At 52.9% G+C, this 12,436-nt stretch overlaps 2 protein-coding genes across 2 annotated transcripts in view; one reads left to right on the top strand and one right to left on the bottom strand.

Annotated features, from left to right (window-relative positions):
- The window catches only part of RSPH14 (radial spoke head 14 homolog), a 184,565-nt gene that overhangs the window by 79,113 nt on the left and 93,016 nt on the right, over positions 1-12,436 (bottom strand). The gene's annotated exons all lie outside the window — the stretch shown is intronic.
- Positions 1-12,436, top strand: part of GNAZ (G protein subunit alpha z) — a 112,999-nt gene that overhangs the window by 42,287 nt on the left and 58,276 nt on the right. The window contains exon 2 of the mRNA XM_036741024.1: positions 7,965-9,289. Coding sequence (XP_036596919.1) covers positions 8,567-9,289 — 723 coding nt within the window. The 5' untranslated portion in view covers positions 7,965-8,566. The remainder of the gene's footprint in view (positions 1-7,964; positions 9,290-12,436) is intronic.

Genomic DNA, 12,436 nt, shown 5'->3' with positions numbered 1-12,436 from the left:
GCTTCAACAGCATGAGATAGGAAGATATGCCTGTACTACAGTTTGAAAAAGGGCTGGGAGTCTCAGTGGGCTGCAAGCTGTATGTGAAGCAATACTGTGTGATAAGAGCCAGGAGAGCCAGCACCACCTTGGGCTGCACGGAAGGAGGTATAGGCTGAGGAGGGCAGTCCTGCTGTTCTTTATCAGACCCTTCTGGGTGACTGTACTTAGTGAACACTGAGACTATCTGAGGAAAGCAATCTGCATGGGGAAGGGCCCTGCTTTCACAGCACCAGAGGACCTGACAATCACTCAGGGGACCAGGACCACTAACTTCAAGCACCTTGTTAAGCTAGACACCCACGGGGGGAGGGGGACTCAGGAAGTCCTGACCAGGCTCCTCCTGGGCACACCCTCTCCAGCAAACAAAACCTTTCTGTTGAGCCCTGAGATTTTCTCCTTCACTTCTTTCCCACTTTCCCACTTCTTTCTACTGCTCCTGATGCCCTCGTATTTATCTTCCTGTTACGAGCCCATCTGAGTTCTAGAAAAGGAAGAGCCTCATTGGACCAAGAACTTCTCCATCTTAAGTCCTATTTACGAGACTGGGCACCTCCGAGCCAAGGGATGAGCCCAGCAGCCCCAGCCCACAGCACCTGGAATGAGCCCAGAAGAGGCTGGCACACCAGCTGCAAAGGAGGAGCTTGGGTGGAGCTGAAGCTCGTGGTGTCAAGGATTGGTGACTGCTCTGACTGGGAGCCCAGGCAGGAGATGAGAGGACACAAATAAGACACACTGGGCGAGCTAGGCCAAGGTCAGCCGAGCACAGGCAGTGGACTTCCTCCCAGGAAGGAGGAAACCTTTTTGGCACCAGGTTACAAAGAGGCAAGTCCAGGCTGATGGAAGGAGACCCACCGAGGGGGAGGGGCCCAACAAAGACTGGACCAGATGCTGCTGAGCTCTCTTCCCAGTCCTGCCCCTTCCAACTCAGAGTCTGAGCCTGAAACTACTTTCTCCAGGGCCAACGTCCTCATTCAAGCTCACTCCCACACCTCACGTCTCTTAGACCTGTCATCATCCTCCCCATGACCACCATCCCCCCGTCCCTCCATTTCTCCGCTCCCTTCCATCACCCCGCTCTGAGCTTACATCACCTCTTTTCCAATTCCAACTCTTTAGTTACCCAATTCACCTCTACACCTGTTAAGGACCTTAGCTTGAAAAGGCCAAGGTCCCCCACTGCATCCTGGCCCATCTCCAGTCATCCTGATCCATACCTGGCCACTGGACCCAGATGGCTCTGGAGGAGAAAGTGAGGCTGGCGACTTTGCACAGCCCTGCTCCACTTAAATCCAATTCACTGGCATGTCATGGTCCTCTTCAAGAATGAAGGACAAACAACACTTTCATCTACTCTTGAATCCCTTGTTCCCTCCCTGTCAGTGCTCCAATCTTGTCAGACCCCAACCCCATCTCCACTCCTGCTCACCGCCTCCCAAACAGAGCTCAAGGAATTCACACACCCAGGCTAACTCAGTCTGCCACCTGTGTACGTTGTCTGATCTTAACTGCACTTAAAACAGTGATTCTCTATTGCGCTTCTCACAGTGGCTGTCTGGCCTCAAGCCTCACATTCCAGCCCCTGTTCCATCCCTGGCAGCACTCAGAAAGCGGGGGCCCTTCCCGGGGAGCTCCCTCTTCTGCCCTTCTCTGCATCACCCTCCATCCCCTCCTCCGTCGCTCTTGTCTTTGATGCAAAGCTGACTCTTCTTCTAGCCAAGGCCAACCCTTCTACCTGCACCCTTGACCTCACTAGCCCTGTCTCCCTCGTCTCTGTTCTGTCACTGTCTTCTTCCCTGCTGCCTACGAGCATGCCCAAGCACCCCCCCCTTCTTCCCAGGCCCTCCCCAGTCCCCACTACCCCATGCAGTGACCATCCTCCAGTTCTCTTCTCTTCAACATCCAAACTCCTAGAAAACTCCTGGGATGGGATTTGACCCAGGAAACCCTGACCCTAAATGGTCCTCGCTGTGTGTCCAGGCCATCCCACCTGACTCGATCACAAGCTCCACGAGGACAGGGATAACCTCCCTTTTGTTCCCTGGTGTCTGGCATACAGTAGGTACTTAGGATATGACTCTTGAGTCTGAGACGCTCTTTGTAAGCCTTCTCTATGCTCTCGTCTCTCAGATTATCAGTCAATCAGAAACATTAATTAAATGCCTGTTAAGTTCCAGGCACGGTGCAAAGCTCTGGGAATACAAAAAGTCAGAATGCAGTCCTGCCCCCAAAGACCTCACCGCCTAATGGTGGAGGCAACATGCAAACAAAGACATGCAAAGCAAGCTCTGGACAGGATAAATGGGAACTCTCACGGGAACTGGTTTCCCATGCCTTTTTTCTGCATTTAGACACAGTATTTTGAGAGGGGTCCTGGGTCTTTCTCAGATTACGGCAAAGGAAGGTTACAAAGCAACGGAGGTAAATGTCTGGGTCCCTGCTTTCCCTTTTGAAGACTAGGGCCAAGGGCAGATGTATGAAACTGGCTCTGAACCCATCAGTCACTCTCAGTGTGGTGTTGTTTCTGGAGCAAAGGCAGTAACAGTCTGAGCCAAGCAGTCTGTAGGTGTCCAAGAGCTAACCTCATCTAGCCAATTTAGCACCTTGTTAAGCTAGACACCCAAGGGGGGAGGGGGACTCAGGAAGTCCTGACCAGGCTCCTCCTGGGCACACCCTCTCCAGCAAACAAAACCTTTCTGTTGAGCCCTGAGATTTTCTCCTTCACTTCTTTCCCACTTTCCCACTTCTTTCTACTGCTCCTGATGCCCTCGTATTTATCTTCCTGTTACGAGCCCATCTGAGTTCTAGAAAAGGAAGAGCCTCATTGGACCAAGAACTTCTCCATCTTAAGTCCTATTTATGAGACTGGGCACCTCCGAGCCGAGGGATGAGCCCAGCGGCCCCAGCCCACAGCACCTGGAATGAGCCCAGAAGAGGCTGGCACACCAGCTGCAAAGGAGGAGCTTGGGTGGAGCTGAAGCTCGTGGTGTCAAGGATTGGTGACTGCTCTGACTGGGAGCCCAGGCAGGAGATGAGAGGACACAAATAAGACACACTGGGCGAGCTAGGCCAAGGTCAGCCGAGCACAGGCAGTGGACTTCGTCCCTGGTAGGCAGGCCGGAGAGTCCACGAGGCTCTGGAAAGGCACCATCTGGCCCAGTGGGAAGGACCTGGCCTCCCAGTTCACGGGAAGTGACTTCATCTCTCTGGCCCTTCACTTTCTCATTCACCTGGAAAATAAGAAGCTTGACCTAGATACCCTCTGAGTCCCCTTCCAGCCCCAAACTGATGACTCTGGGAGCCCCCAGAGCACCATTCCTCCCCCACCTCTTTCTATGAGGAGATGAGGGGATTTCCTTAGGGTGGATTTGCCCATGCCCATTACTGGGCCCCTAGAGCACTGACAGTCTAAACTCTGCTTACACCCAACTGATGATCTTTAATCCAAAGCACCTGAAAATCTGAAGACTGAAGAGACCTTAGAGATTATCTTAGGTCAACTTCTCATTTTTCAGAAGAGGAAACAGGCTCAAGGAAGGGAAGTGATTAATCGAGTCAGGAAAGTAGTATCAATCCAAGTCAGGATTCAAACCCAGGTCCTTGGACTCTAAATCTGGTATTCTTTCCACTTTCCCACTTGCCTCCTTCTTCATGCATTGTTTATGTCATGTCAGACTATAAGCTCCAGGACAGCAAGGACCTATCCCCTAAATTTTACATAAGGAAACAGGGATGATGCTTCACAAAAGACAGGGACATTTTGTTGCTGACAAATAAGCAAGGCAACAAGCATTTATTAAGGACTTATTATGTGCCAGGCACTGTGCTAAGCATTGAGGAGACACAGAAGCAAAAAGAAAAGCAGCCCCTGCCTTCAAGAAGCTTACATTCTAATGGGGAAAGACAGCACCAACCTCATCATCATCATCATCACTCATAAGCAACACACAAAAGGGAGCTGAAAATCAGGGGGGCCCACCCCACTGATGGGGGAGCCAAAGCACCCAGCACAGCTGTGAAATCCAGACCGTCAGGAACTGGGCGAGGAGGAGAATGAAGGCAGGCTGACTTGGCCCCCTCACAACAGAGGCTCTAGGGAGAAATGAGGTGGGCCTGGTGGAGGAATATTCCATAGTAAGCAGAAATATGTACATGATAAAGGCAAGAATGGGAGCCAGGAGCTGGGAAGGAATGACTCTGCCTTCTGTGCTCAGCGTCTGTTCTTGCTCAACTTCATATGAATGCAAGTCAGAGGCGAAAACTTGGAACAGGCTTCAGAGACCTAGCTGATACAGAGCTCCTATAAAGGATTTTTTTGAAAGTGCTCAAACTGAGGAACCCCATTTGGGTTTAAACAGAAGTTACAAAGAATTTTCTAAGCCTATCAAATAGGTGTCTGAAACAATGGACTTTAAGTCACCACCAGATACTGGCAGTCAAAAAGAAGGATTTCATCTTAAGCTAGGGGAATTCTGGCTAACTTTTATTCTGATGCCTTTGGCTAAATTAAAAGAGATCAACCCACTCTTATCAGGGAGAGGCTTTTCAGTCATTACATGTATGGGAACAAAGAGTGAGTAGATAAGTCTGAAGAGGTAGAGGCCAGAAAAGGGGGGCAAAAAGAAACTCGGTGGCCATAGAGCAGTGAAAATTGGAGGTGCTCAACAAATCCATCCACTGGAGAAATGATGTCCAGCGTGCAGATAAGCCCAAGAGAGACAACCTGCCTAGTGAAAAGGAAAGCCTAGCAAACAATATGATGTCACTGCAGGACATGAGTAGCCCTGAAACTTCTCAGGTGTGAATTGCCCTGGCCATGCATGCCCCTAACTTGTGTGCCTTCCACACGTGCTCTGACCCCTCAGGTTCCTGGCATCTCTCTCTCTCTGTATTCCCTAGCTATAATGTTCCTTACACATATGTTCCCATGCATGTTCAATTATCACTTAGTGTTTTTGCATGGAGCCCTCCCTAACTGGTAGGATGGTGACCTGTGGGAGTTTACCCCATGTGTGCATAGGGAAGTACTTTCTTGTCACTTTATTCACTTGCTGTCTAATTAAATGTCTTCTATTCTGAATGAATATATCCTCTGGCTGGCTGATCAAAGCAAACATCAGTGAAAGAGGGATCACACATTAAAGTTCTGAATGGCTACTGATTCGTGAAATGTCTGGGGATCTAGATCCCAAAGCCCATCTTTCCCAGGACCTGCACTGTCCAGTGCTCTACACATGCTTAACAACATCTGGGGAGCTAGCAAGGAAACCACTCAGCATCACCCAAATGAGGCCTGCATTTCCCTTCCTCCAAGTCTCTTCTTGTGTCGCTTTGTCCACCCAGAATCCCCTTCCTCTTTGGGATGAGAAGTTCTAAAAGAGGTCACTTATTCAAACCCATAATTCAACAAGAATGTCCTCCATAACATCCCACCCCCATGCCCCCAATGATCATCTCATCTTTGCTCGAAGCCCTCCAGTGAAAGGGAACCCACCAGCTCCCACGGCAGCCTGCCCCACTGTGGGATGGCATCTCCCCTTATGAAGCCTTGACTTGCCTCTCTGCAGACCCCACTCCCTGTTCCCAGTTCTACTCTGGAAGGCCATTATTAAAGAGGAGCCCCCCTAAGTTTTCTCTTCTACATTGATTCTCCTATTGGACAAACCAAAGGCCAACCATCATCCCAGCTGTCCTCACTAGAACACTCTCCAACTACTTCGGGTCTTCCCTCACTCAGAAGCCAGACCAGAGCAGAGGAGAGCAGGAAGACGACCTCCCGATTTTTGGCTGCCATACGACATTACTGGCAGATACCAAACTCCCAAGCCTACTACAACTCCCAGGTCTCTTTCAGACCAACTGCTGTCTAGAGAGGCCTCCCCAATCCTGTACTGGTGAAGCTGCTTTTTGGAAGCCCTGTAAGACTTTATATTAAAACACACACACACACACACACACACACACACACCCCAAGCCAAACTGACTCAAGTCTGACCTCCTGCGAGAAGCCTTCTCAGCTCCCCTTCTCTGAACATCTGTAAGCATGGACTGTCATTCCATGTTTTACATTAGTTGACTTGTATACTTGTCTTCCTTACCAGCTCTAAAGGAAGTCATATCTTTGGATTGCCTGTGGACCCTGCTCAGGGAATATTACATTTTGCCCCATGGATTGGAAGACAATGAGGGGAAATGAACAGAATGGTGAACTATGGGATTTGAAGGACCTGGCTGGCTTTGATGCCAAGCATTTGAACTGAACTCTGATCCTCAACTGTAAAATAAGACCAATAATACTTGCTTCCCTGTCATCTCTCACATTTGTCCCCTCCTCCTAGGGCTACCATCATAACCTGGGCATTCATTCTCCCCTGACCCGGACTTTTGCAATCTCTCTCATCTCCACACAATCCTCCAGACTGCCAAGAAACAGGTCTAACCACATCATTCCACTGCTCAAAAGGCTGAGGCAAATCCACTGGCTCTTCAGCCTGGCATTTCAGGCCCCTCTAATCGGCCTCCAACCCAGCTTTCCAGGGTTATTCCAGATTACTCTGGGCTCCAGAACAACTGCATCCCCAGCTAGTGCCCAGACTTCACATTCCATCTGGGCATTTGGACAGACCATCCTGTGCCTGAACCTCCTCTGTCTTCATCTTTCAGGATATCCTCAGGGCTGTGAGCAGAGCCTTGCACATGTTACAATTTGGGGGAAATAAAATAAATCCCCCTTTGAGGCTCAGCTCAGGGACCACTTCCTCCAGGAAGCCTTCCTTAGGTCCCCCTCCCCTCCAGATGCCATGACCTATCCCTCCCTAAAGATTCCTCAAGCCCTCTGTCTGGTCTCTCCTCTGTTCCCTCTTCAGTCTTTCCTCAGAGTTTTCCCTACCTGTGATGATGGGCCCCCACCCAGTAGAATGCAAGCTTCTCCAGATCCCCAGTGCTTGGCAAAATGCCCTATGACTAGTGGGTGTTTCAAAAACCTTGTTGGATTTGAACGTCCCATAGGATCACTGTGAGGAAAGTGCTTCTGTAAACTGCAAAGTGCTCCAGAAACGTTAGCTATCCAACAGGCCTGTCACAGCCACAGCTGGTTCACTCTCCCTCCAAGGATTGTAGAGCCACAGTAGGGAGGGCCCTTTCAGTGGCTGTGATCCCATCTCCCCTCCTTGACAGAGGGAGGAGGGGAGCTGCCTAAGGTCACACAGGCAGTCTGTGGCAGCGGTCCTGACTCAAGCCTGAACCCCAGCTCAGGGAACTATTAAACCAGTTTCCTCTCCCCACAGGATGGGGATCAGGGCTGTCTCCCCCAAGCTCAGTAACAGGCAGGTCAGCATTACAGCAATTAGATCCTCATTTCTCTGCAAGGAATGTTGGGGCTGCACAAACCCCAGGGGTGAGGCCCAGAGCCGGAAGCTAAGCCTGGAACCAGAGGCCAGGAGCAGAGGGAGGGAATGAGTGGTACAGTAAACACAGGGTGGGCTCAGCTCAGGAGGCAGGTCAAGGCCAAGGCCTAGGCCTTAGCTCGCCTCACCTTTCCCTCTTGTCCTTTGCTTTGGGCAAACCAGTCAGAACAGGGCTGGGCAGGCCAGCGGCTGGCTCTGGCTGGGAGTGAATTGGGACACAGCGAGACACTGTTTGTTTTCCTGTGGGTTTGGATAATAACACCGCAGCAGGCTGGAAAGAAAAGGGCATTTGATTTACCATTGTTCAGGGAACACATTTCCGAGGCCCGGAGCCATCAGCTGCTCCTGGGTTTCTGGCGGGGCTGTCAGGCTTGGACTCTCAGAAATTGCCTTCCTTTGCTTATTCTCTGCAGCTTGGGAGTGCTCGGGTGATCCGGTGCGAGATGCATAAGGATGCAGGCATCAGGGGAGGGAGGTCCCTCTTTCTAGGGCTCACTGCTTCTTCTCTCTGTTTGGCAGGTGGGGGACAAGGATACCCAGATCTGACGCGGAAGAGCCCGAGCCGGGAGGGGCCAAGAGGGCCCCGTAGCAGCAGCGGCAACGACAGCAGCAGCAGCAGCAGCACCGACAGTCTACAGCAGTCCTCCAGCCAGTCCTGGCAGCATCGCCACAGCAACAGGAAAATACAGTTAAAAGGCAGGCAGCCGGAGGCCAAGGCCAAGCCGTACAGCTCCTCACCTTCGGCCAGAAGGAGGGCAGAGCATTATGCAGAAGAGGAAAGGGTACCTGAGAGATCGGGCCAAGCCGAGGACAAGGGACGTGTCTTCTCACTAAAGGGAATGTGCCACCGTCTCTTCCGTGGGCAGGGGAGCACCATGAGAGGCAGGGAAGAAACAGTCCGTCTGTGGCTGCCCATCCGCAGGTCTTCACACCCCTGCTGGGACTGAGCCGGTTGGTACAGACCTGTTGGCCCATCAGGTATTGGAGAGTTCTATTCTTTCTTCCACAGGGTGCACCTGGCACGAGGACTCAGATACTGCAGCTACCGGCTCAGAGGCACTGAGGAGCAGATCCCGGTCTCAGCTTCCCCGCCCTTTCGGCCGGCTCCCCGCTGCTGTACCATGGGATGTCGGCAAAGCTCGGAGGACAAAGAGGCAGCCCGGCGGTCCAGGAGGATTGACCGCCACCTGCGCTCGGAGAGTCAGCGCCAACGCCGGGAGATCAAGCTGCTCCTCTTGGGCACCAGCAACTCGGGCAAGAGCACCATCGTCAAACAGATGAAGATCATCCACAGTGGGGGCTTCAACCTGGAGGCCTGCAAAGAGTACAAGCCCCTGATCGTCTACAACGCCATCGACTCCCTCACGCGCATCATCCGAGCGCTGGCGGCCCTCAAGATCGAGTTCCACAACCCGGACCGAGCCTACGATGCCGTGCAGCTGTTTGCCCTGACCGGCCCCGCGGAGAGCCGGGGGGAGATCACCCCCGAGCTGCTGGGGGTCATGAAGCGGCTCTGGGCAGACCCAGGGGTGCAGCAGTGCTTCTGCCGCTCCAGCGAGTATCACCTGGAGGACAACGCTGCCTACTACCTGAACGACCTTGAGAGGATCGCCGCGCTGGACTACATCCCCACCGTCGAGGACATTCTGCGGTCACGGGACATGACCACTGGCATCGTGGAGAACAAGTTTACCTTCAAGGAGCTGACGTTCAAAATGGTGGACGTGGGGGGTCAGAGGTCAGAGCGCAAAAAATGGATTCACTGTTTTGAGGGAGTTACAGCAATAATCTTCTGCGTGGAGCTCAGCGGCTACGACTTGAAGCTGTACGAGGACAACCAGACGGTAAGTATGGTGCGATGGGCACAGCCCCCACCTGACCTCGTGCAGCCCAGAGACGCTCTGTGCAGTCTGTGGCAGGGCATGTGATGCGACCGCCCGAGGGGCCCACACGCGCACTGGGGGAAGAGGCAGGGCCCAGGGGTACACAGGTGGGGCGAGGCGGCAGTGTGGAAGGAAAGCGCTGAACAGGCAGCTCGCAGGAGGAAGTCTGTATGGGGGAGGTGGCAGGTCCCGCGTTCTCGTTTGTTTTAAATTCCTATCTGTTCTCTAAGGGAGCTGCTAGGCAGCAGGGGGAGATCCAGGGCACAGAGAAGCTCCCACAAACTCAACAGGGGCTGCCCAGATAGAAATGCCACTGCTCCCCACCCACCCTAGGAGAGAACGGTGTTGTCCGAAGGACTGGCTCTTGGGGCTGCCCTCTTTCCAGTCCTTCCTGCCCAGTCCTCAAGATCCAAAAGATCCTGTGAGTCTCTAATGGGGGTACGAGTGTGGTCTGCTGGCTGAGCGACAGTGGCCTAGGGATGGCCAGGTCCCACACTATCTCCCCATAGAAAACAGACCACTAGGAACAGAATGTAATGAGCCAGTCCCTGAGTGAAAGCCACTGGGAAATACCCTCCTCTCCCACCCCACCTCAGCCCCGGGCCCAGGAAAAACGCCACGTCTGGAACTGTGGCCATCTGGGCAAACCGATCTCCTCATCCAATGAGCCCTCCAAGTGTCCTGGCTGCCTAGGCTGGTGCTCCCCGGGCCCTGTGGCCCTCTCCCCACTCTCTGGGCTCTAGCAGTTTGTTCCCCTCTCCAGGCCAGCCTTGGGGCTCTCCCTGATGCCAGGGGAACAGGAAGGCTCCCCAGCTGGCCTCCGCCTAGCGGCTCTCTCTCAGGCCCTTCCTGCCACCTCCAGCCCTCAGCTTTCCTGTCGCCCCAGGGGAGGGAGCCTCTGCCAGGGGCCTGAGGGGTTGCCAGGGAGCAGGCTGAGAAGCTGAAGGGCAAGTGGCTATAGGCTGCAAGGAGCCATAGGATCAGAGAGCTAGAGCTTGCTTTAGACATGAGGAGACTGAGGACCCCAGAAGAGAAAAAATCAATTCCATGTCACATAGCTCTTCACTGGCCCAGCCAAGATTCAAAGCCAAGCTCCGTTCTTTCTGTCCTGCCCAGGGCAGGGGACTTTACAATAGCGAGCCCAGGGGCCCTCAAGGGGATGGGAAGAAGGCATTGTACCTGTGTCTAGAGCAGCTTAAGCTTCCCAAGCCCGAGAGGGCTGGAGGAAGGATCCACTACTCGTTGAATGAACCTTTCCTGAGCACTGGTGTGGAAGACCCTGGTGTGCGGAGGGCTAGGAGGGTGCCAAGAGATGACAGCCCAGCAGGAGCCTGTAAACCCTGTACTTACATTCTAAGGGCACTAGAGAAGGCATAACAGTGTTCCTTGAGGTCTGAGGCAGATGGGACAGCCTGGGGTGGGGACCAAGGAAGCAAAGTCTCATTATCTCCACTTTTCAGTCATTTTACAGTTGTGTTAGGCTCTTCGTGACCCCATTTGGGGTTTTCTTGACAAAGATACTGGAGTGGTTCGCCATTTCCTTCTCCAGCTCATTTTACAAATGAGGAAACTGAGGCAAGCAGGGTCACACAGCTAGGAAGTGTCTGAGGCCTGATTTGAACTCTACTCACTGCCCACCCAGCTGCCCCCACATCTCTACTTTACAGCTCAACAAACTGAGGCCAGAAAGGGAACATGGCCTACCTGAGGACATGTGATTAATATGGGTCAGGACTGGGAGTGGCTTCCAAATTCAGCATTTTCCCCACCACGCTAGGCTGTCCCCACAAGGATGCCATCTACCAGCCCACATGCTGGGCATTGCTTCAAAAAAATGTAATTATCACCTTTCAAAACCAAAGGGGAAAATCCCATTCTGTGGAAAGTGACCCTTGCCGTAAGGTCCTGTGTGACTGGTCCCTCCCCCTGCCCCCACAGTTCCTTCTGAGAGACCTCCCTGGACAACGGCCTGAGAGCAGGAGGGCAGTGGAGGGGATCACATAGTGAGCCTGCCTCCCTGTTGTCTCCACCTCCACTTCTGTTTCTGTCTCTTTCTCTCTCTGTCTGTGTGTCTGTCTGTCTTTGTCTCTCTCTGTGTTTGTCTTTGTCTCTCTGTCTCTGTCTCCATCTCTCTGTCTCTGTCACACACACACATACACCACACACACACACACACACACACACACACACACACACACACTCACACACAGCTGCCTATCCCAGCTGAACCAGTTCCCCCCACCCCATATCTGCTACCTCCCTCTGTGCCCCCCTGTGCCTTGGCCTCAGGCCCATAGTGTCCACTGGCTGTGTTGAGAAACACAGCTGTGTGAAGGCTGATGGGAAAGAGCTAGAAGGTTGGCCCAGAAAGCCAGGCCTCTGTCCTTGTAGCAATGTAAGCCATTAGGCAAGCTGGGAAGACTCTAGAGTGTGGTGAAAGGGGAGCAGTCCCACTGTCCGCTAGTGGACAGGAAGGGCCCTGCTAGCCTGGGGGCACTCTGAGGAAGCTGCCCAAGAGCCGCCCACTTCCTCCAAGGCCTGCCTGCTTAGGTGTTGGTATCTCCTGGTCTCCCTTCTGGCCAAGTTATAGGGGCTGCCCCTGCCCTGGGGCTGAGTCAGGCTCCAGCAAGAATCAAATGAAAACCCCTAGCTGGGATAGAGCCTTCTGATTGTGACTAGTAGACCATCCTCCCATCTGTCTGTCTGTCTGTCCGGCCCAGATTTCTGGCCTCTGATACTCTGGCATATCTCTTGTAACCCCTTCCCTAGCAGCCTGGGGTTTTTACTCTTTTGACTGTTCCTGAGGTCTTTGTGGAATAAGAGAATATTGTGAGGGGAAGTGGCTAAGAACACAGGAAGCCAAGCCTGGGGGCCATGAGCCCTGGAACCTCAGGGATAGAAAGGGTCCAAGAACAGAGACAATCGCAGCTAAAAAGAATCTTAGAACAAAGCCCATGGCACGTGTAGGTCTTACTCAAACTCTCAAGTGTCTCAGGCTAGAACTCAGGGTCAGCAGGCAAACAGCATCAACAGGAGGGCCTCAGCTTAGGCCAGCAAGATGGGGCAGGAGCATGGAGGCCCTCAGATGCAGATTCATGTCAAGAAAAG

This window comes from Trichosurus vulpecula, chromosome 1 (assembly GCF_011100635.1).
Source record: "Trichosurus vulpecula isolate mTriVul1 chromosome 1, mTriVul1.pri, whole genome shotgun sequence".
Classification (NCBI taxonomy): Eukaryota; Metazoa; Chordata; class Mammalia; order Diprotodontia; family Phalangeridae; genus Trichosurus; species Trichosurus vulpecula.
The sequence above is the reverse complement of the archived record's forward strand: the minus strand, read 5'-3'. Positions and strand labels throughout refer to the sequence as shown.